Genomic DNA, 21,538 nt, shown 5'->3' on the forward strand with positions numbered 1-21,538 from the left:
GGAGTGGGGTTTTCAAAAAAATTATCATTGTCCAAAACATTTTTCACCCCACAATCTCTGTCTCTGCTTCTCCTCTCACTATCTTTGCCCTTTAAATCTGGATTCAGTGGCTATAAAAAGAATGGACCCCATCAACACCTGATCCTGGGCACTCTCATAGAATCCTAGAATATCAGAGTTGGAAGGGACCTCAGGAGGTCATCTAGTACAACCCCTTGCTCAGAGCAGGACCAATCTCCAATTTTTGCCACAAATCCCTAAATGGCCCCCTCAAGGATTGAACTCACACCCCTGGGTTTAGCAGACCAATGCTCAAACCACTGAGCTATCCCTCCCCCAAATATGGAACACTTCACGAATTTGTGTGTCATCCTTGCACAGGGGCCATGCTAATCTTCTCTGTATCGTTCCAATTTTATGTAGCTGGAATAAATCCTTTCCTCTGTGGGAATGTCTAGAGTAAGGTACATGCTCTTCATGCCTAGAACCTGAATGCAGTGGAGAATCTGGGATGACCCAAGGGCTGGAAGTTGAAGCTAGGCAAATTCAGACCGGAAATAAAGCATTAATTTTTAACAGAGAGAGTCATTAACCATTGAAACAACTTACCAAAGATTGTGGTGGATTCTCCATCCGTGACCATTTTTAAATCAAGACTGAATGTTTTTCTATTAGATCTGCTCTAGGAATTATTTGAGGGAAGTTCTCTGACCTGTGCCATACAGGAGGTCAGACTAGATGCCCACAATGGTCCCCTCTGGCCATAGAACTGAGGAATCTATTCTACATATCTAATCTTTCATGGGAAAGAATTTCTTGTAAATTCTTCCATTCTGGCTGAAATTATGAGAAAGAAACAGGCTTGAGATGTCTCTAAATTATAGACATTGTGGGCCTGACCTTCTTTGCTATGATTTTTGTTTCTCTTTATCTCTGTTGCTCTTCCGCTCTTCGCTGCCACGTGCACTGAGTTATTCCCTGGAGCATCTTGCAGCTTGGCTAACCCCAAAATACATTCCACCATAAAATAAATCACAGTAGTTTAATCACTCAAGTAAATTACCCACAGAAAACTATCGTGTCACCTTAATTGCATCTCTTCTGAAGAAGCAGTGTATTAGAAGGATGTTTGGAACTCCCCTCCCACAAGTTATGGTGTGTCATGATCTAGCTATTATGGTTACAGAGGCTATAGCAACGGAGCTGTAATATTTTCTTATTATGCTTGTTCCCTGATAATACTCCCATTTCCCTGAAGGCTCCGCTTTTAAACCTATTACAAGGATTTTGGAAGATGGTACGTTATTTACCTTTCTCAGTCCATAGCTTACCACGTGCTTTTCTGCCTGTGCACGCATCCCAGGATGTTGTTGCACTACCAAACAAAGCCATGTACTGTAGGCAAAACCATTTACATAGTTTGAGGTCCACATTTTTTTTTTTCAGTGAGGGAGAAGTCCTGGCTGAGTGCAGCAGACAGCCCATTGGGAAGGGAGGAGTAGGAGGAGGCTGTGAGGGGTTAGAAAGAAAGCTGGGCTGGGGTCAGAGCTTCAGCACTGTCTGAAGAGAAAAGGGGACAAGAGGTTCATCCTCCCAGATGGGGATGGAGCAATCTACTTCTTCAGGGAGCTCTGCTACAGCCTTCCTGTGTGAGTTTGGGCAAGTCACTTCTCCTCTCTGTGACTCAGCTTTCCCTCCCACTCTTTATTGGTATGTCTATACTGTGTTGTAAACCTAGGCTCAGAGTCAGGTTTGAGCCCAACTGTCCCTCTGGTCCACCCAAATCTTTCTGGATCGGGTCAGCAAGCACAGAGGACGGAAGAATCTCATGCACCACTACAGACTAGGGACTGAATGGCTTGGCAGCAGTTCTGCAGAAAAGGACCTAGGGGTTACAGTGAACGAGAAGCTGGATATGAGTCAACAGTGTGCCCTTGTTGCCAAGAAGGCCAATGGCATTTTGGGATATATAGGTAGGGGCATTGCCAGCAGATCGAGGGACGTGATCATTCCCCTCTATTCGACATTGGTGAGGCCTCATCTGGAGTACTGCTTCCAGTTTTGGGCCCCACACTACAAGAAGGATGTGGAAAAATTGGAAAGAGTCCAGCGGAGGGCAACAAAAATGATTAGGGGACTGGAACACATGACTTATGAGGAGAGGCTGAGGGAACTGGGATTGTTTAGCCTGCAGAAGAGAAAAATGAGGGGGGATTTGATAGCTGCTTTCAACTACTGGAAAGGGGGTTCCAAAGAGGATGGATCTAGACTGTTCTCAGTGGCAGCTGATGACAGAACAAGGAATAATGGTCTCAAGTTGCAGTGGGGGAGGTTTAGGTTGGATATTAGGAAAAACTTTTTCACTAGGAGGGTGGTGAAACACTGGGATGCGTTACCTAGGGAGGTGGTGGAATCTCCTTCCTTAGAGGTTTTTAAGGTCTGGCTTGACAAAGCCCTGGCTGGGATGATTTAATTGGGGATCGGTCCTGCTTTGAGCAGGAGGTTGGACTAGATGACCTCCTGAGGTCCCTTCCAACCCTGATATTCTATGACCTGGGTTCTAGGAGCCACCTGCAGGCGGGGTCAGAGCTTGAGTCCACTGTTTCTCATGTCCAAGCCCTGTCATTTTGCAGTGTGGACAGTGCTCAAGCTGCAGAGCCGGCTCAGGTCTGCATAGTGCAGTAGGGATGCATTAGCACAGTTGTGAGACCTGGGTCCAGCAATTGTAAGCCCAGGTTTACAATGCAGTGAGGGTGTTCAAGTGCGGGCTTGGAAACACCGAATCCATATCCCACCGGTCTGGGTTTACAATGCAGTGTAGATGTACCCTGTCTATCTTGTGTATTAAGTCTTAGTCAGTATAGTACTTAAGCATGTGATAGAGTTACACTGAATTAAGAATGCTTTCCCGAGTCAGGACCTTAGATTGTAAGCTGTCTGGGGTAGAGGCCATCTCTAATTCTGTGTTATGCAGTGGCCAGCAAAATGGACTCCTGATCTCACTTGGGTCCTCTCTGTGCTAACGGAACATAAACAACTGATGCTGGTCCAGTGTCCTTGCTAAGTGCCTTATAGAAATGTAGGGCTGGAAGGGACCTCAGAAGGTCATCAAGTCCAGCCTCTTGTGCTGAGGCAGGACCAAGTAACCCTAGGCCATCCCTGAGAGGGGTTTGTCCAACCTGTTCTTAAAAACCTCTAGTGACAGGGATTCCACAACCTCCCTTGGTAACCCGGCCCAGTGCTTAATTATAGCTAACTATGGCCTGGTTCTGAGGGCCTCCTTCATGGACCTCCGTACCGTCAACTCTCCTTTGAGTTGTTGGGAGTTGAATGAGCTTATTCTTTCCCAGGATCTGGCCGTATATTAGCACTTCTACATAGATCAGTTAAAAAAATCATCTGAAGGAGTAAATATCTGTGTTAAAAGGTAACTCCCTTACGCAGGGGGAGGACTGAGAGTGAAGTCTCCTTAAAAGATAATGTGGGATGCCCATAGTTAACATATCAGCCTGGATTTATTTATTTTTATCCTTGATAAAACATTTAATGTTGCTTAATTCTGCCCCAAGCACTAAGCTGGCTTCCCAGAGAAGAGACCTGTCATCTGAGCTTTTGATGGCTAAAGTTCCTCAGACAGCTGTGTTCAAAATCTCACTTCAGAGGACGGTTTTGTTTGTGGTTTTTTTTTTCCTTTTTCTTTTTTTTCCTTTCAATATACTCCACAGACATCTCAGTTCAAAACCTACATAGGAAATTCCCTGGAGGATCTTGCTGTAATTTGTGGAATTCAGATTCCTCCTAGTGATTTTTTTGTACTGCCTTTTAAACACTTGTGATAAATAGTTTTTCATGTTCAGAGGGCTACAGTGTCAAAGCCATCAAGGTAATCTCACTGCCCTGTGCAGGAGCTGGCATACTTTAGCAGCACTTCCTTTCACACAGCTAACTATCCAAACAGCATCTATCGGCTCAAGACGAGCCCAGCAGCCTCATTATAACTTTTATTGTTGTTGTTTGTTTGTGTTAACCACTCAGGAGCCATGAGAGATCAGGACTCCGCATGCTATTCCTGGCTCTGCCACCGGTCTGTTGGGTAACCTTGAGTAAGTCGCTGCCCTACCTTGTGCCTCAGTTTCCCCTCTATAAAAGGGAGATAATGACTGACCTCCTTTGTAAAGTGCTTTGAGATCTACTGACAAAAAGTGCTATGGAGGAGCTAGGTATTCTTGTTAACAGTATTTCCAACCCCAAGCACTCAGAAATCATGTGTCAGGTCCATCCAAAATTATGAGATTAATTTAACAATCATGAGCTGCTTTTAAAAAAAAATACATTTTGAGGTTCTTTTTATTTACTTTCTGGTTTCCAAGCCTTTAGTGGGCACGAAGGTCACATTTTCAAGCTTTCCACTGCAACCATGAGGGCTGGAAACTTACTTTTTCTCTTGCATGAAAACTGAGATTCTCATGGAATCACGTGACTCCAGCTGCTGGGGACTTAAGAAAAACAGCAAATATTGCAATAAAATCCCACTTTACCCTGATCCTGCAATTGGGCCTGTGTGCGTAGGTGCCTTTGCCTGCATGGTGAAATCAATGACGTTCCAGGGAGGAACAAGGGGCCACCTGCTTTGAATCACATTCAACATCAGAGCCATGGAGCATTAAGTAATTGATAGTGCGTTGCTGGACTGTTGAACCTATGCTGAGCCACACTGACTTCAGCAGAGCTCCATGCACATGCTGCGACCTGCCTATATGCTGGGGGCCTTAATGTGTAAATATGAGTGAGTTCTAATCATGTAACTGAAAAAGATACCCTAACTGATCACATGAAGGATTGTTTGGTGGTACTGAAGAGAAGACCTAAGGCTCTGGGTACATGCTAACAGAGTTATATTCTATGGAACTGGTATTGCGGTAGAATAACCAAACACAAGACATACATACCCGTGTTGATTTGGCACATCTGTACTTGAAAACAAGATCACAGAAAGGCCTTTAAGTACCATACCAAAGAGAAGTTAAGAGCTTCTGTGTATCAGTCCATAAAGCGAGGTTTATCGTGATAGATCAATGCTACTCATTGCCATTGCTGTGCAGTGTTCGTTTTTCTGAGCAGATCCAAAAGTCAAGTGCATTCTAAAGGGATGTGAAGCTGCGGCTTCTCCAAAATCAATGTTTCAACTATTGCTGTCAAGGGGCAGGCATGTGTCCTAGCACAATGCAAAAGCTGGTGGTGACGGTGGTCCCTGAAAAGTAGAAATACATCTCAGGTGCCGAGTTAATTAGAAAACGGGGCGGGGTCCTCATGGAAAATTTGTACTGTTTGTCGAAAAACCCTTTTGGCTGAAAAGTTTTCGGGTTTCAGGTTTTTAACAAGAAAGCCACATTTCCCCCAGAAAGCAGATACTTTCTGCCGAAATGTTCATTTGGTCAAAACCCCAATTTTCCATCAAAACCCAGGTTTTGGGGAAAAAAATTAAATAGAAATGTTTTGGTTTTCTGTTTGCTTTTCATAATAATAATTAATAATAGAAACACATTGTGGATAATTTAGGGGGAGAAATAAATTCATTTCCCATGAAAAATAATTGGCATTTTGGATCAGCTGTACAATTTAGCCTTTGGTGCTAGGCGATCACACCCAGAGGCTTTGGTGTCCCAGTGACTTATTTTAGATGTTTTTTCTTGATTTTTGTAAAACACAAAAAATGTGTACACTGGTTGTAGCCAATCAGCAACGGCTTATCCCAGCGGTTGTGGGTTGGGACCCCAGAGTTGGCTGCAACCCCATTTTAATGGGGTTGCCAGGGCTGGCTTAAACTTGCTGGGGCCTAGGGCCAAAGTCCAAGCCCGAGGGCTTCAGCCCTGAGGGGCGGGAGCAAGATTACAGGCCCCCTGCCTGGGGCTGAAGCCCTTGGGCTTTGGTCCCTCCAGCCTAGGGCAGTGGGGCTTTGGCTTTGGTCCCCCTACCAACCTGGGTGGTGGGGCTTGGGCAGGCTCAGGCTTCGGTTCCCCCCTCCTGGGATCCTGTAGTAATTTTTGTTGTCAGAAGGGGGTTGTGGTGCAATGAAGTTTGAGAACCCCTGGCCTATCCTGTGATGTGATTTGCAGGAGGACATAACGTTATCTAGATTTTTAAATGACCACCCTAGTATCTAAGCACCTCACAACCTTTAATACAGCATCCCTGTGATGTACATGCAGAGAATTGAGGTGCTGAGAGATTAAGGGCTTTGCTCAAGGTTACACAGTAAAGCTGTATCAGAAACAGGAGCTGAGCTGAACTCTTCCTGAATTCTATTACAGTGCCTTAACCACAAGCCATCCATTGTCCAGGTTGTTTTTGCCTCTTGTATCCTGTACCTAAATGAGGTGCAGTTAACTGCTCTAGTTACTCCTATCTGCACAAAGTAGACTGAAGCCACTTACAAGGAAAAGTTATCTAATTCTGGAACGCAGGTTAATTGCATCAGAGTTGCTAAAAATATCATCCTCTTGGTGTTTACCATTTGCATGTACCAGTAGCTAAGTTCAAAAACAATACCAGGCAACTGCCAACTGGATTGTATGATTTTCAGAGGGAAAAGTTATGTGAACTTGTTGCATAAAATATTAAACTGAAAAAGGTGAGAATGATTAAAAATGATTAAATGATTAAAAATCATGATTAAAAAGGTGAGAATGAAAAAATTAATTAAAATTAATTAAAAAATCATGATTAAAAAGGTGAGAATGATAGTGAAAGAAACTCTGAAAATTTGGAATGCAGATTGAAGCAGAAATGGAGAAGTCCATTTCACATACTGAAATGATACCACCACTTATTCACAGTGACATCTATGGCAAAAATACAGTAATTAGGAGTTTTCAAGCTCACTTTGGCTCATTGGAAGCCTAAGCACACATTAAAAATCCATCATCTATTTTACAAGGAGTAGAGATTTAATAAGCAAGGCATTCATAGATTTAATAAGCAAGGCATTTCAGTACAAGAACATCACATCTTCCATTCTGCTGGAGTTTCTTTCCATTAATTAATTTTAGTCTGCTTTTGTATAAAAATGCCGATGAATTGGTATTTCTTTGAGTAGGGTGTGGGTGTGTGTATATGATGTGAAATTCCTTCAGGTCTGATCATTCAGTACAATGGAAGAATGTGGAGAAATTGAGGGGGGTGTAAAGACCCACAAAACTCCAGTTCTATGAATTAGCAAAATTAATTCAGAAATAGACAAAATTACAAGCTATCTGAACAATACTTGTTGGGGAAAACAAATTATCAGTAATAGAGGAGCCTAGACTCTGACCATGGACATCAATGGCCCTACTCTCATGCTTAAAGTTTAGGGAACTGAGTCAGGACCCCGGTTGTAATAGGAATTTAGGGTGACCACTGGAGGCATCCGTGATTGGGCAAATGCAGAGACATACATGCGTCTTTACAGGACTTAAATACTATCACTGGGCTACTGTTCCATCCATTCCAACTCACGTACACATGAAGACAAATTGCACCATGATAGAGATGACCATTTCAGTAGAGTAACCAAGGCATGTGCTGACATTCCCAACAGCTGCCAGTCAAAGACAGATTCAGGGAAGAAAGCTGGGGAAATATTGATAGTAATGGGTTCCAAGCTTCCAGCTTTTTGCCCTACTGGAAAAGATGAGGTGGAAAGATTTGTACATCTGAGCTGTCCAACCAGGGAACAATTGGAGACACCTATTGATCATTGCTGAGAAAGTTTCCACCTGGAAGTCCATTATACTGGTAAAGAGATAATTATTTACAGATTTCAGTGTCAATTCAGGTAACAGATGAGTAAACCAACAATTTCTAAGCTGTTAGAAAATCAAGTCGATGCTATGAATATGTCCCCTTCACACAAACAAGAATATATCCCATTAAAATTCATTGTAGCTCATTAAAATTCATTTATCACAGCACAATTTTAATCTGCAGTAGGAGGGATTTCAGTTTAGAAGCATGTTCTCTTATGACTTGTCTGGATTATCAGTCATTCTCAGAAGCAACATTCTTCTTCAGGTGCATTTTTCTTAGTCTGTGGGTAAAAATACAATGCCTTCTTGCTACTTTATCACAGTCCAGTAATGAGTCTCCGAGTTTTGAATATTAAATGCAGGGCCATCTAGGAGCTGTTCTGGTTTCCCACTGGAACTTTGGAAGAGGAAGCTGCCCCAAGAGATGAGCGAGACGTTGGCCATCTTGTTCCTTTAAAATAACAAAACAAAAATACCAAGAGGACAAATGAATAAGAAAGACCACAGAGAGGAACAAAAGGAAATGTTAAATTTCAGGGGGGATGGGTAATTAAAAACAGAAACGTATTGTAAAACCTAATCTTGCAGTGTTGTCATCTTTGAAAACCTCATCAAAGATTCCACTTGCTATTAGGAACTGGAAGAAATTATGCCTACTCTCAAAGCACTGTAGAAGCTTTGGCAAGCTGTTCAATTAAAAACTGAACTCTCATGAACTTCTCGGTCTCAGGAGAAACCAAACTAAACATGAGCTCTGATAACATCCTCTTCAACATGGAAGCTCTGTATCTTAATTATTGGGTCCATTTTGGCATAGAACAGCACTGTGGAATACCTCTTATGTAGGGAATTTAGTCTGATGTCATAAACAACTTTTGCAGTGTCAATCAGGAGGAACAGTTTCTGTGGTTTAAAAAAAAGGAATCCACTAATATTTCTGTGTATAAAAGCACTGGGTTGGGTTAACAGTCATTCCTGATGTCATGTTGTTGCACTAAGGAATGGGTGTTGGTGAAAACATTCACGAATCCTGAAATTTTTGATGAATTTAGCATGAATGATCTTTTTTTCACAACAGAAGTTGACTATTCATTGTTCTCCTGCTTAAAATGGTTCAGTCATCCAACCAGATACCAGAAACATTACCATGTGACTGAGATGAGCCACCACACAACACAAATAATACACAGAGACTGTCCCAAGTGATCAGTTCACAAACAACACGTAGTCTGAAAACGTTTTGTGTAAACTCTTCTATGAATAACCATATAAAGAACGGTTTAAAAGGGGCTTAGGCCTTTTCTACACCTACAAGTTGTACTGTTTTGAATCCGCCAGTATAATTAAAGTAGTACAACCCCCTAACGGGGATGTCATTGTGCTGTTCTAAATGTGCTTATAGTAGTACAATTAATTCCCACGCAGAAAGCGGAATAAAATATGCTGGTATGAGGCACCTTTGGACCATTATAACAACATCCGCAACAGGGGCTGAAGTGATATTGGTAAAAAAAATAAATAAAAAATCACTCTCTTAACCGGCATAATCATGTTGGTACAAAACCTGTGGGTAGGCCAAGCATAGGCCCATAAAGAACAGTTCAGTGTACACTGTAAGCTCTTCAAGGCAGGGAGCATCTACTGCTCTGTTTGTACAGCACCTAGCACAATGGGACCCCACTCTTGGGTGGCCTTTAGGCACTGCTGTAATAAATGTGGTTATTAATAAGAATAATTGGTTGTACAACCAATGGGTGAATTTGTTTCTCATGGCAAACAGATCTATCCCAATCTACAAAACTTTGGCTATTCTTGTCCTATGTCCTTTTTGAGACAGGCCTGGCAGCCATGCAGTAGTTTTGTGATATGTGAAACACCTCCAGATTCATTTTGACTTGAGGCTTCCACTTCTGGACATGAAAGGCTAGTGCACTACCCAGCCTGCCATCGACATTCTCTGAACATAATGCAATTTTACAATTTCTTTTTGGATCAGAGGTCGAATGCAAACCTTGGGCTTGATTCTCATTTCACCAGTCTACATGAACTCGCATGGAAAGGAGGCTCTGTCCTGGGGTTTAGGAAATGTAGATCAGTTCCTGCCTTTATTTCAGATATCCTTTGTGACCTTGGGCAAATCACTCAGTTTCTTGGTGCCTCAACTGGGCTTCCACAAAGTATCCTTTTCTCTCACCCGTTGTCTGTCTTGTCTATTTAGACTGTAAGCTCTTGTCTTTTACTGTGTGTATGTGGAGCACCTCGCACTAGGAGGCTGTGATGTTGGCTAGGGCCTCCATGCCCTGCTGTGAATAATAATAATAAATAACTGACTTCATGGAATTTGCTCCTGGTTTACACTGGTGTAAATGTAATCAGAATCAGAACCTCTGCTGCTTCTTTGCAGGGGAAGGCTGGCCTTGTTGTTAAGCTTGTTGCCTAGGTCCCTTGAGTCCTGGGTTCAGTTCTTGCTCTCCCACAGGCTTCCAGTGTGACCTTAGACAAGTCACTTCATTTCTCTGTGCCTCAGTTCTGCATCTGTGTAATAACAATTCCCTCCCTCACGGAGTGGTGCTGAGATAGTAGCGAGGAGCCCAGACACTCTGTCTAGCAGGGCAATATGGAAAGAGCTGGGAGAAACATTTCGGGCAAATAGAAATTTTGCCAAAAAATGCATTGGGGGCAGGGCGTGTCTCCAAAACTGTTTGCGAACTTGGATCAGCTTTGCCTAATCATTTCCGCCAAAAACACCCAGAAACCATTTTTTCCTAAAAAGAACATTTTGTTTAGACCTTTTTCATTTCAAAATGGCATTTCGTTTTCACATTTGGCCAGTTTAAATAAAAAAGATGAAAACCACCTCAAAAGAGCCACATCGAAACACAACGCTAAAAATAAGCATCACCGTCATCATAGTTTCAAATCGACTAAAATGGTGTGGTTGTTTCAAAACAAAATTTTTATTTTTTTAGAGGTTTTTCAATTTGATAAAAATTTGAGGGAAAGTGATTTTGTTTCAAATCGAACTGGATTTTGAGGGAGGATTTTCTGGCTTGGCCCCTGAACCAAAAAATCCATTATTCACTTAGCTCTGAACATGAATGCCTATGCTGGAGCTGGATTTCAGAACCTGTCCTATGTCCTGGGTAGGAAACTCTGCTATGATCAGGATCTGAGTTTGAGTGCTAGCTGGGAATGGAGCTTCGGCCATGCACAGGTCCACACCTCTGAAAGGCATTCTCCTCTTTTAAATGCAAAACAGTCTGCACAAAATTCATGGTGCTTCATCAGATGGACATCAGGGCGAAAGTAACAGGAAAAGCTCCAATCATTTTTCTTAGATAACTGTCACCTTGTATAATTCTTCCTAGCATGGGAGTGAAGGCCTCACACACCAGTGGGAATGGAAACCCATGTGCATTATAAACTGTTCCTCTGGAGTTGGACTAGACCTCACTGACTGAGGAGCAGGCATGGACATTTTGAGGTAGAATGAGTAGCTCCTTCGGGCTCATCTCTCTCCTCTCTTTCACCGATGCTACATGAGAATGAAAGGAGCTTTGGACTCTATCCAAGTGGATGCAAATCAAGCCAGTCTGCAGTTTCTTGATGAATTTGTTTGCTTGAGTGTTTGTTTGAGTGTCAGCTACGTCTAGGTTGACCAGATGTCCCAATTTTATAAGGACAGTCCCGATATTTGGGGCTTTTTCCTATATAGGTGCCTATTACCCCACACGCCCCGTCCCGATTTTTCACACTCGCTATCTGGTCACCCTAGCTACATCCCATTGTTTTGTGAATATCCCCGACATCAGCCAGGGAGGACGGAAGTGAGGGTAAAACAGCAATAATAATAATAAGGATGCCCTTCGCATTTATTACATATAATACTTGCCTGATCCTTCTCTTGCTGTAGGTCAGGAGTAACTACACGGCAGCACAATGCAGTTATGACACTGTAAAACTGGTGCGAGACGCAAATCCAGTGCCATGTGTTAGAAATGCAGTACAATCATTAACTAATTGCAGATTGAGTCCTCCCGACACTGGAATAGGGTTTCTTCAGGTGAGTAAGGGTTTGCAGGACTGGGCCCCCTGTGAGTGAGGGATTATTACCCCCATTATAGAGATGGGGAAACTGAGGCAGAGAGATGAAGTGATTTTTCCCAAGGCCACACATATTTATTATTATGTGTATTATGGTAGCAACTAAAGGCCAGTGCCCTGTTGTCCTAAGTGCCATACAAACATATAACAAGGAGACAGTCTCTAGCTGGAGAGCAAAGATTAAAACTCACAAACGCCTAAGACCTAACTTTCCACTCATTCCTTTAGGCCATGCTACTTCCAACAGCCCCCTCTGTTGTGTTCTTTCTTCATGCCCTAGAAACATTTGCTAAGAATATGTGTCTCAGAAAGGCATAATGAAACTGGAAGGTGTCAATGCAACATTAAATATTATTAAGGATACGATTCTGTCATGGAGGTCATGGATTCTGTGACTTTCTGGAACCTCCATGATTTCTTCTGGAGTAGCTTTCAGCCCTGGAGCTGCCAGAGCAGCAGCTGCTGGAGCAGCTGATCGGTGACCAGCCCCAGGGCCGCCAAACAGCTGACTGGCAGCCAGCCCTGGGCCACCGGAGCAGTGGCTGAGGTTGGGTTAGCCCCCTGGAGCTGGAGCAGCTGCAAGCCCCTGGCAGAGCTCTGTTTGTCTTCCCCCCACAGGGTATTTTCAGTCAAAGTCAGGGACAGGTTGCGGGCTAGCGTGAATTTTTGTTTATTGCCCGTGACCTGTCCCTGATTTTGACTAAAAATACTGTGACAGAATCTTAACCTTAAATATTATTGATTGCATTTTCAAAGGGGCTTCAATACAATATCTAAATTTGCACTTGCAAATTTGCCTGCATAAATTATTTGCACTTCAGCTTGGGATTTCTGTGCACAAATGAGATTGTTGACTGTCTAACTCTTATTTGCTCCCACAAATGTTATTTATTTGGGAAAATTCATTCTTGTTCCATGCACAAATGACTGTTCCTGGAAAACAGAGGGCACAGATTTAGAGGCTGCTTTTAAAAATCAGTCCGTTGAATTACAGGATTACAGTGAAGGGTGATCTAGTGAGTAAGCAAGGATGTTACCTCTTGGTCCAAAGTGCTGCAGGTAGCAGTGATTGCAGTAGGGTTTGTCATCATACTGTGAAAGAAGAACAGCAAGGTTTAGTGACAACTAAGGACTAGTTCTAGGGACTAGGTTTTTCCTACACACTGTAAACCCCTGAAGCACCACTTGTGATAATATCTTGTATATTGTTTCAGAGTCTTCCTTCCAGTTTGTCTCTGAGTATTCACAGTGTAGGTGTGGATTTATAAAGCCCTGCATGGCTTAGCACTTCTGCACTAAGAAACCATCGTTCATTCCTTGTTTTACTTCCTGTCACAGATGTGGTCAGGCTCCCCTATTGGCCGCCCACTAGCTTAAGAACATAAGAACGGTCATACTGGGCCAGACCAATGAACCGTCTAGCCCAGTATCCTGTCTTCCAACGGTGGCTAATGCCAGGTGTCCCAGAGGGAATGAACAGAACAGGCAATCATCAAGTGATCCATCCCGTCACCCATTCCCAGTGTCTGGCAAACAGCTTGCTGTGAGGAATCCAGCTGCTGGAGCCCTGGATGTTTTAAGCTTCCCTGGGCCTCTGTAGGCTGCCATATTGGTTCCTCTCTTGGTCTTTCTCGCAAATTCATTGGATGCTGACTCTGTCTCTTACCTTGTCATGGAAATGGAGCCCCTCAGCCCACCTGCCTTAGACCCCAAGGTCCAGCACTGACCCCTAAGGTACCCCAGTAGCTTAAACACTGCCTCTCCCAGAACTCCCCCCAAAGGTCTGAGCCTGCTGCGTTACAGTTTAACTCCCTCAGGAGGCGTGTGGTAGGTGTTGCACCCAGACACTATGCACAAAATTCCAACACATTATTGCTCTTTAGTTAATCACATAAACACACAGACACATACAAAAATAATAACCTCTACACACATTTCCCTTCTCCGGCTTATTCTTCCTTTGGGAGTCCTGGGGGACCACCTATGTTTTAGGAGTGGTGGGTGAAATTCTGTGGCCTGCATTGTGCAGGAGGTCGGACTAGATGATCATAATGGTCCCTTCTGACCTAAATATCTATGAATCTATGAATCTATGTTCTGGTAGGTAAGAAGGCAGGCAGCATTCCCCATTCTCCCCCGCCCACCTCATCCGGGTCCTACTGCAGCTTCTCTCATCTTTACCTCACGGCAAATGGCCAAAGAGAGAGCAAATAGAACAGCTTATGCCCTTTATACTCTCCTTTGTCTCCTCTGTCAGGTGACTCCCTGGTCAGCCTCACCAGGTGACCCCAGAGCCCTGGGAGCCAGTCTGTTGTTTAGAGCGATTCCATTTTAATGGCTGAGCACTCAAGTCAACAACCCTCTCGTTATCCCTTGACCACCAGGAATTCTAGTCCAACACGGAGGTAGCAGGACCACCAAGAAGGTAAAGAGCCCCACATCCAAATGGAGCCTGCAGCCTAGCAAAGAGAGTTCATACAGGGAGTTCATAATCCCACACAGAACTCATAAACTGTACAGACAGATTCCCCCACCTTGAGATCTACTGGGATGTTCAAGCTTAGAACCCCCATGTTTAATGGTGGGGGAGAGAATGGTGACAGGATGTTTCTATTTAAGGACTCTCAGCTCTAGAATTCACTTTGCTCTTTGGTGTTGTCAGATGTTGGCTGCGTGTTCCCTCTGTGTGCTGCACCAGATAGCTGAGGCAGCAGACCTCAATCATACTGCCCAAGAAAACCACAGACCCGTTTCAATAGCGAAGGCGCCCAGCCAGGTTTATTGCTGACAAAGCACGGTCCTAGCTCCCCAGATCAACGTCTACGTTACACTAGCACATGTGTGCCCATGACAGTGGACCACCTCAGTCAGTGGCAGGACTTTCCACTGCCCCGCTAGGCTGACTAGATACACTCCCTCTGAGACGCCTCTTTATACACCAGTACAAACAAGTGACATATCGCCCCTCTGATGTGGTTAGCTACTGCCCCCTGACGTGGGTTGTTCCACCCATTACCTTGTACCTGTTGGTTTGATCAAAACATCTCTAATCCATCACACTGTCATCCTGACCTTATCACTAATAGGGGGTCAGTGTATCCTTGTATCATCTTCGGGGAGTGTGTTTGTACCATACTTGGTATCGGAGTGTTCTGCTACCACCCTTCTGGAATGTGTCCTGTGCCCAGCACTTCTCAGGAATGTGTGTGGTTTTTGCAATACCAGCCCTATTCTTGCCAGGTTCTGTGAGCCTGCTCACAGCCTGTCTCTTGCTAACTTTGCTTTATATTAGCAAGGCTTGACCACTACTTTAGTTCAGGCCTCTGATACAAGGCCTCATGTCTCAGGCTCTCTGTCTACTACACTTGGGTCAGAGACCTTCCAGTCATGGTGCAAGAATCAGCTGTTTATCTGGGCCTTCATAGAGGAGGCAGACTGAGCAGGTAAGGCATGATTATTTGTATTTGTGGAAGGGTGTTGATTTGGGCATCTATTTGGGTTATTTATGTCTCTATTGGAATGTAACAGTAAAATATACCTAGAGACTGTGACAGGTGCTTGTGGCAGGGGGCAAGGGGCACTACTTGATCACTTGCAAACAAATTGCAGTTTCTTTTTTTCGTCCCTTTCCACAGGTGTTCAGGGGAGGATAAGGAGGCAGGGCTGAAGACTGCAGGCCACTCAGCTATTCCTGTGACATGGTGGGAGGATACATGTAGTGGGAATGTTATCACCTATTTAGGCAGGACAGAGTGGGCAGCAGATACTATTACCTGCTTTAGAGTTGCCATCAGTTCAAAGCACAGGACCTGGAGGGCTTCTGGATCAGTGTTCTCACTGATGAGCCACAAGGTGGGAGATAGGTGGGAGTTTGTTACAGACATTGAGAGCAGGATAAGCAGCTCTTTAAACATCTATTTGCAATGTACAGAAAGAATAAACGTTGTCATTGGGGAGTTCAGTCGGGGGGCCATATGCAGGAAGTTTGAAGCTGCCACTATTTAAACGTCCTTTGAGTTTCTTAAAACTATAGATGATGATTTCTAAGTGTATTATATCCAAGTAGGAGTACTTCTATATTAGACCTTATTCTGACAGATAAAGAAGAATTGATCATGTAGCTAAGAATTAGTGGTTGCCTGAGAGCAAGTACTCATGACCTAATTACATTTGTTATGTTCAAAGAGGATATAGTCCTGACCATTAATATATATATTTGGCATTTTAACAGGGCAATTTTTCTGATGCTGGAAACAATTACGATCAAAATTGATTGGAAGAAAAAAAATTTAAAAATGGATAACTGGGAGTGTTTAAGAAAGCTTTACTAAATATCTAAATAAACCACAATCCTGCAACCCTAAAAGAAGTCTTATTCACATAAAATATCATCCTGGTTAAGAAAGGAAGTGAAATCAGCTATAAAAAATAAAGTACAATATATAACAAATTGAAAAAGAGGGAAGTTGTAATGAATATAAATTAGCAGTTATGAAATTCAGACAATTGATGATGGAAGCTAAAGGTATCAGTGAAAAAGGTATGGACATAAATTGAGAACAAAGGAATTTCTAGAAATAACAGAGGTTCTTTACTAGACAGATATGGTAAAATTGTCAATAACTCTGGAGAAAAAGCAGAAGTGTTGAATAATTTTTGTTGTGCATTTGGAAAGAAGCTGTATGATGTAGCCACATGTTAGAGGAATATTGAAATACTTTTTGTTCCAACAATAACTAGGCAAGTTGTTATAAAGTAACTCCTAAAGTTAAACATCTTTAAATCTGCAGGATCAGATAACTGGCACCCGTGAGTTTTAAAAGAATTGGCTGGCGGATGCTCTGAACCATTGATGTTGCTTTTTAAAATATCTTGGAATGCTGGGGAAAAAATAATGTTGTGCCAATATTTTAAAAGGATAAACAGGATGACCTATGTAACTATAGGCCAGTTAGCTTGACATTGAATCATGGAATATGGAATCATGGGCAAACTCAGACTGGAAATAAGGCATAATTTTAAGTGAGAGTAATTAGCCATTGTTACAATTTACCAACATTTTTATCAATGATCTGGAAAACAACATAAAATCATGAGTGATAAAGTTTGCAGATGACATCAAAATTGGGGGAATGGTAAATAACGAAGAGGATAGGTCTCTGATACAGAATTGCCTGGGAAGCTGGGCACAAGCAAACAATATGCCTTTTAATATGGCTAAATGTAAATGTATATACATGGGGAAAAAAGAACGTAGGCCATACTTACATGACGGGGGACTCTATCTTGGGGTGCAATGACTCTGAAAAGATTTGGTGGTCGTGGTGGACAAGCACCTGAATATGAGCTCCTAGTGCAACACTGTGGCCGAAAGAGCTAATATGATTCTTGGCTGCATAAACAAGGGATTCTCAAGTAGGAGCAGAGAAATTATTTTCCCCCTTGTATTTGGCACTCTTGCAATCTCTGCTGGAATATTGTGTCCAGTTCTGGACCTTTGATGACCAGAACCTGGGAGTGGAAGACAAGGGTGGATCACTCCATAATTGCTCTTTTCTTTACATTCCCCCTGACGCTTAGATACAGGCCACCATGGGAGATATAATAATTGGCAAGATGGACCATGATCTGACCTAGTATGGCAGATCTTATGTTCCAGCATGATCCAACGGCTGGAAGTTGAAGCTAGGCAAATAAGGTGTACATTTTTAAGAGTCAGGGTAATTAACCACTGGAACAACTTACCAAGGATCATGATGGATTATCCATCACTGGCAATTTTTAAACCAAGATGGGATGTTTTTCTAAAAGATCTGCTCTAAGAATTATTTTGGGGTAGTTTTGTGGCCTGTATTATGCAGCAGGTCAGACTAGAGGATCACAGGGTCCCTTCTGGCTTTGAAATCTGTGAATCTATGAAAAAAGATGTTGACAAATTGGAAAGGGTTTGGATAAGAGCTACAAGAATGATTCGAGGTCTGGAAAACCTGCCTTACAATGAGTAACTAAAGAAGTTCAGTCTATTCAATTTATCCTAGACAAGTTTAAGAGCTGGCTTGATGGTGATCTACAAATACTTAAATGGGAAAGGCATTTCTAACTGCAGATGGCTCTAGAGGAAAAAGATTACATAATGTCTGGAAGCTAGAAATAAGGTGCAAATTTTTAACAGTGAGTAGATTTAAGCATTGAAACAGCTCTCCTAAGGTTGTAGTGGATTCTCTATCACTTAAGGTCAGTAAATCAAAATTGGATGTCTTTTTCTGAAACATATGATGTTGTGCAGCCAGCAGTCTTGAGCTTCATGCAGGGATCACAGGCCTGTGCCATGCAGGAGATCAGACTTGATTATCATTAATGGACCCTTTTGGCCTTAAAAGGCATGAATCTTAGAAAGATTGCTATTTACCTCTCTCTGGATGCCTGCTGAGTCTCTCCACCTGCTTACAGAGAGAGTTAACTCAATGTAAATATGTAATTATCTGTATCTTACAGCTTTCATTCAGTTTTGCCAAACAAATTATATGTAGGTAAGTTTCACACTATCCACTGAGGAATTGTAGTCACCTTTGCAATGAGATGTGACAAATGTCTCATGAAAACAGCAACACACAGAACAGTTCAGGACAGAAAGTGAAGACTACCTTATCCAACCAAAACTGCAGAGGGAATCTAAGGAGTTAGACTATAATTACCCATCTTTGAATTTGGACATGACATCAGAGTTAATTTCCCTACTCCTGTTTTAAAGTCCCACGGCACCTTTGATGACCATAAGTGGTACCAATCCTGTTGTTGAGTCTCATCTGAAAGACAGCACCTCATTCAGACCCAAGGGTGCTACCTGCGGTCCCACTGATAACACTTCCTGCAACACTTAGCTGCCCCATCCAAGGCCTGAGCTGGGCCAATGCTACTTAGCTGTCAGAGGTAATGGATTTACAGCACCAGGTTGTATAGCCACAAATATTTCTTCACTGGTCGTGCAATAGGTAGCAGGCCAGCTGAGGCAGTTTAGTGGCAATGGGGAAGAAGCTGTGATTTTCACTATTGTGTTAGAAACCTGGATTGGGAGCAGGCACCACGCAGAGTAGGGGAGACATAAAGACTCTCACAAATTACACGTTAACAGGTAGGAGGGATATATTATAATTCACTTAAACAGATATTGTCAGGTTTAAAATCCTTATTAAAGAAAACCCAAAGACTGTTCGTGTGTTACCAATGTTTCTTTGTTATTCAAATGGAAAGAATGTTTTCCTCCTTCCTCCTTGTCTCAGGGGTGCTAAACCCCTGTGCCACCCCAGACCCCACCCGCACCCCACCCCTTCCCCCAAGCCCACACCTCTGCTCCTCCTCTTCCTGCCTCTGCTCTGCCCCGCCCCGCCTCTTCCCACCCAGTGCCGCCCCCGCACCTGAGCATGCCCCATCCCCACTCCTCTCTCTCCTCTCCAGCGCCTCCTCCACGGCATGGAACAGCTGATCATGGCGGCCAGAAGGCGCAGGGAGGGAGGGGGAGGAGTTGATCAGCAGGGCCACCGGCAGGCAGGAGGTTCTGTGTGGGGACAAGGAGGAGGAGCTGACTGCCAGTGGATGCTAACCACCCACTAAATTTTTCAGTGGGTGCTCCAGGACTTACGGTTTTCACCATGAATCTCTTTATTTACATTTCTGTATAACCTGTGAAACTAGACTCTAGAGAGAGACAAGGTGGATGAGGTAATATCTTTTGTTGGTGAGAGAGACAAGCTTTTGAGCTCCACACAGAGCTCCTCTTCAGGTCTGGGAGGTACACAGCGTGTCACAGCTAAATACAAGGGAGATCAGGTAGTTAAGCATAAGGAGTTAACACATATTGCGAGAAACAATTCTAAATGAAGTGGGCAATTGCTGCAGTCATAGGAATAATATGCCAACCTCTTCATGGGCCACCTGGAGGAAGAATTTCTAGAAAAATGCTGCATGAAATCAATGATACACCTGAGATACATCAATGATTATATTCACCGTCTCCACAAATGACCAAATCTCCCTCCTAGAGTGCCCCCCCAACTTCAACAACCACCAGCCATCCATCAAACTCTCTCAAGAACATTCCCACACCCGCCTCACCTTCCTGAAAAACACGATCAGCTTCAACAATGGAGCCCTAGAACCAGATATAAGGAAATCCACAAATCATCACACTTACCTCCACAAGTTCAGCATCGACCCCAAATACACCAAGAAATTTGTTATCTCTAGCCAGGCCCTCAGATACCATAGAATATGCTCCGAGGAGAATATTCAGGATACACACCTTAACACACCTAAAACTGCTTTCACCAAAAAAGGACTCTTCACCAGAGAAGTAGATTGCATCATGGAATGGGCCACCCTAATTCCCTGAGATAATCTGCTTCAATACAGAACAAAAAAACACCCCAATGAGCCCAAACCCCTAAGTGTCACATACTAACCCACACTGGAAGCCATGCATGGTATCATCAAACCATTACAGCCCATACTTGATGGGGACCACATCCTGAAAGAAATCTTTCCTGTCTTCCATCTTCTGGCCTTCCAACCCCCAGCTCCCAAACTTGCCAAACTCCTCATCAGAAGCAAACTCCACACAGACCAGGATACACCAACTGGAAGCGGCACCAGACCCTGCCAGAACAACAGATTCAAAACCTGAAGCCATATCTCCATTGCTATTATGATCAGTAACCCCTACAACACACCTTTCAAGAACCATGGGTCCTACACATGCCTATCACAAACATGGTGTACCTCATCCAGTGCATCAAATGTCCCAACAACCATTATGTGGATGAAATCAGACAGACAATCACTACGCTTTCGAATGAACTCACACAGCAAAATTGTAAAAGACAAAACCATCCAATCACCCATGGGTGAACACTTTTCACAAAGTGATCACTTTATATCTGACCTCTCAGTCTTTGTCCTCAAAGGAAACCTGCATAACACCTTTAAATGATGAGCATAGGACTTACTGCGGTACAACTAAGTCATTCAGGGGTGTGAAAAATCCTCACTCCTGACTAACATACTTATAACAACCCTAACCCCTCTGTATAGACAGTGCTATGTATGTGAGAGAGCTTCTTCCACCGACATAGCTCCCTCCTCTCACAGAGGTGGAGTTAGTAAGAGCTCTCTCCCATCAGCTTAGAGAGTCTTCATCAGATGTGCTACAGGGATGCAGCTGCATCAGTGCAGCTGTGCCAATATACCTTTCTAGTGCAGACCTGCCCTAACTCTCCCTTGTCCTATGACTGCGGATGTGTAAATTTCCTATTCGATTTTGAAAGGTTTCTTGCAACAGGTGTTAACTCCTTATGCTTAACAAATTGTTCCCCCTTTTATTGAGCTGTGACACACTGATTACCCTTCCCAGCCCTGAAGAAGAGCTCTGTAGAGCTCAAAAGCTCGTCTCTCTCTCACCAACAGAAGTTATTCCAGTAAAAGATGTTACCTCATCCGCCTTGTCTCTCTGATATCCTGGGACCAACATGATGATAACAACACTGCAAACTAGATCCTAGTCCGTTTCCCTTGCTTTATTGCACTTCTCTTAGGTGCATGACGCGTCAGTGTTCGGATTGCAAACAGTACGTGGGAAATTTTTAAATGCAAAA

At 43.2% G+C, this 21,538-nt stretch overlaps 1 protein-coding gene and 1 non-coding gene across 2 annotated transcripts in view; both read right to left on the bottom strand.

Annotated features, from left to right (window-relative positions):
• Positions 1–336: 336 nt before the first annotated feature.
• LOC140912162 (U6 spliceosomal RNA) lies at positions 337–442 on the bottom strand. The gene has a single exon (XR_012159240.1). It is a non-coding gene; the product is annotated as a U6 spliceosomal RNA (small nuclear RNA).
• A 6,484-nt stretch (positions 443–6,926) lies between these two features.
• LOC140912147 (cysteine-rich protein 1) overlaps positions 6,927–21,538 on the bottom strand; it is a 54,274-nt gene continuing 39,662 nt past the window's right edge. The window contains exons 3-4 of the mRNA XM_073346315.1: positions 12,929–12,983; positions 6,927–8,238 (exon numbers count right to left, since the gene is read on the bottom strand). Coding sequence (XP_073202416.1) covers positions 8,156–8,238; positions 12,929–12,983 — 138 coding nt within the window. The 3' untranslated portion in view covers positions 6,927–8,155. The remainder of the gene's footprint in view (positions 8,239–12,928; positions 12,984–21,538) is intronic.

This window comes from Lepidochelys kempii, chromosome 5, assembly GCF_965140285.1.
Source record: "Lepidochelys kempii isolate rLepKem1 chromosome 5, rLepKem1.hap1, whole genome shotgun sequence".
NCBI classification, from domain to species: Eukaryota; Metazoa; Chordata; order Testudines; family Cheloniidae; genus Lepidochelys; species Lepidochelys kempii.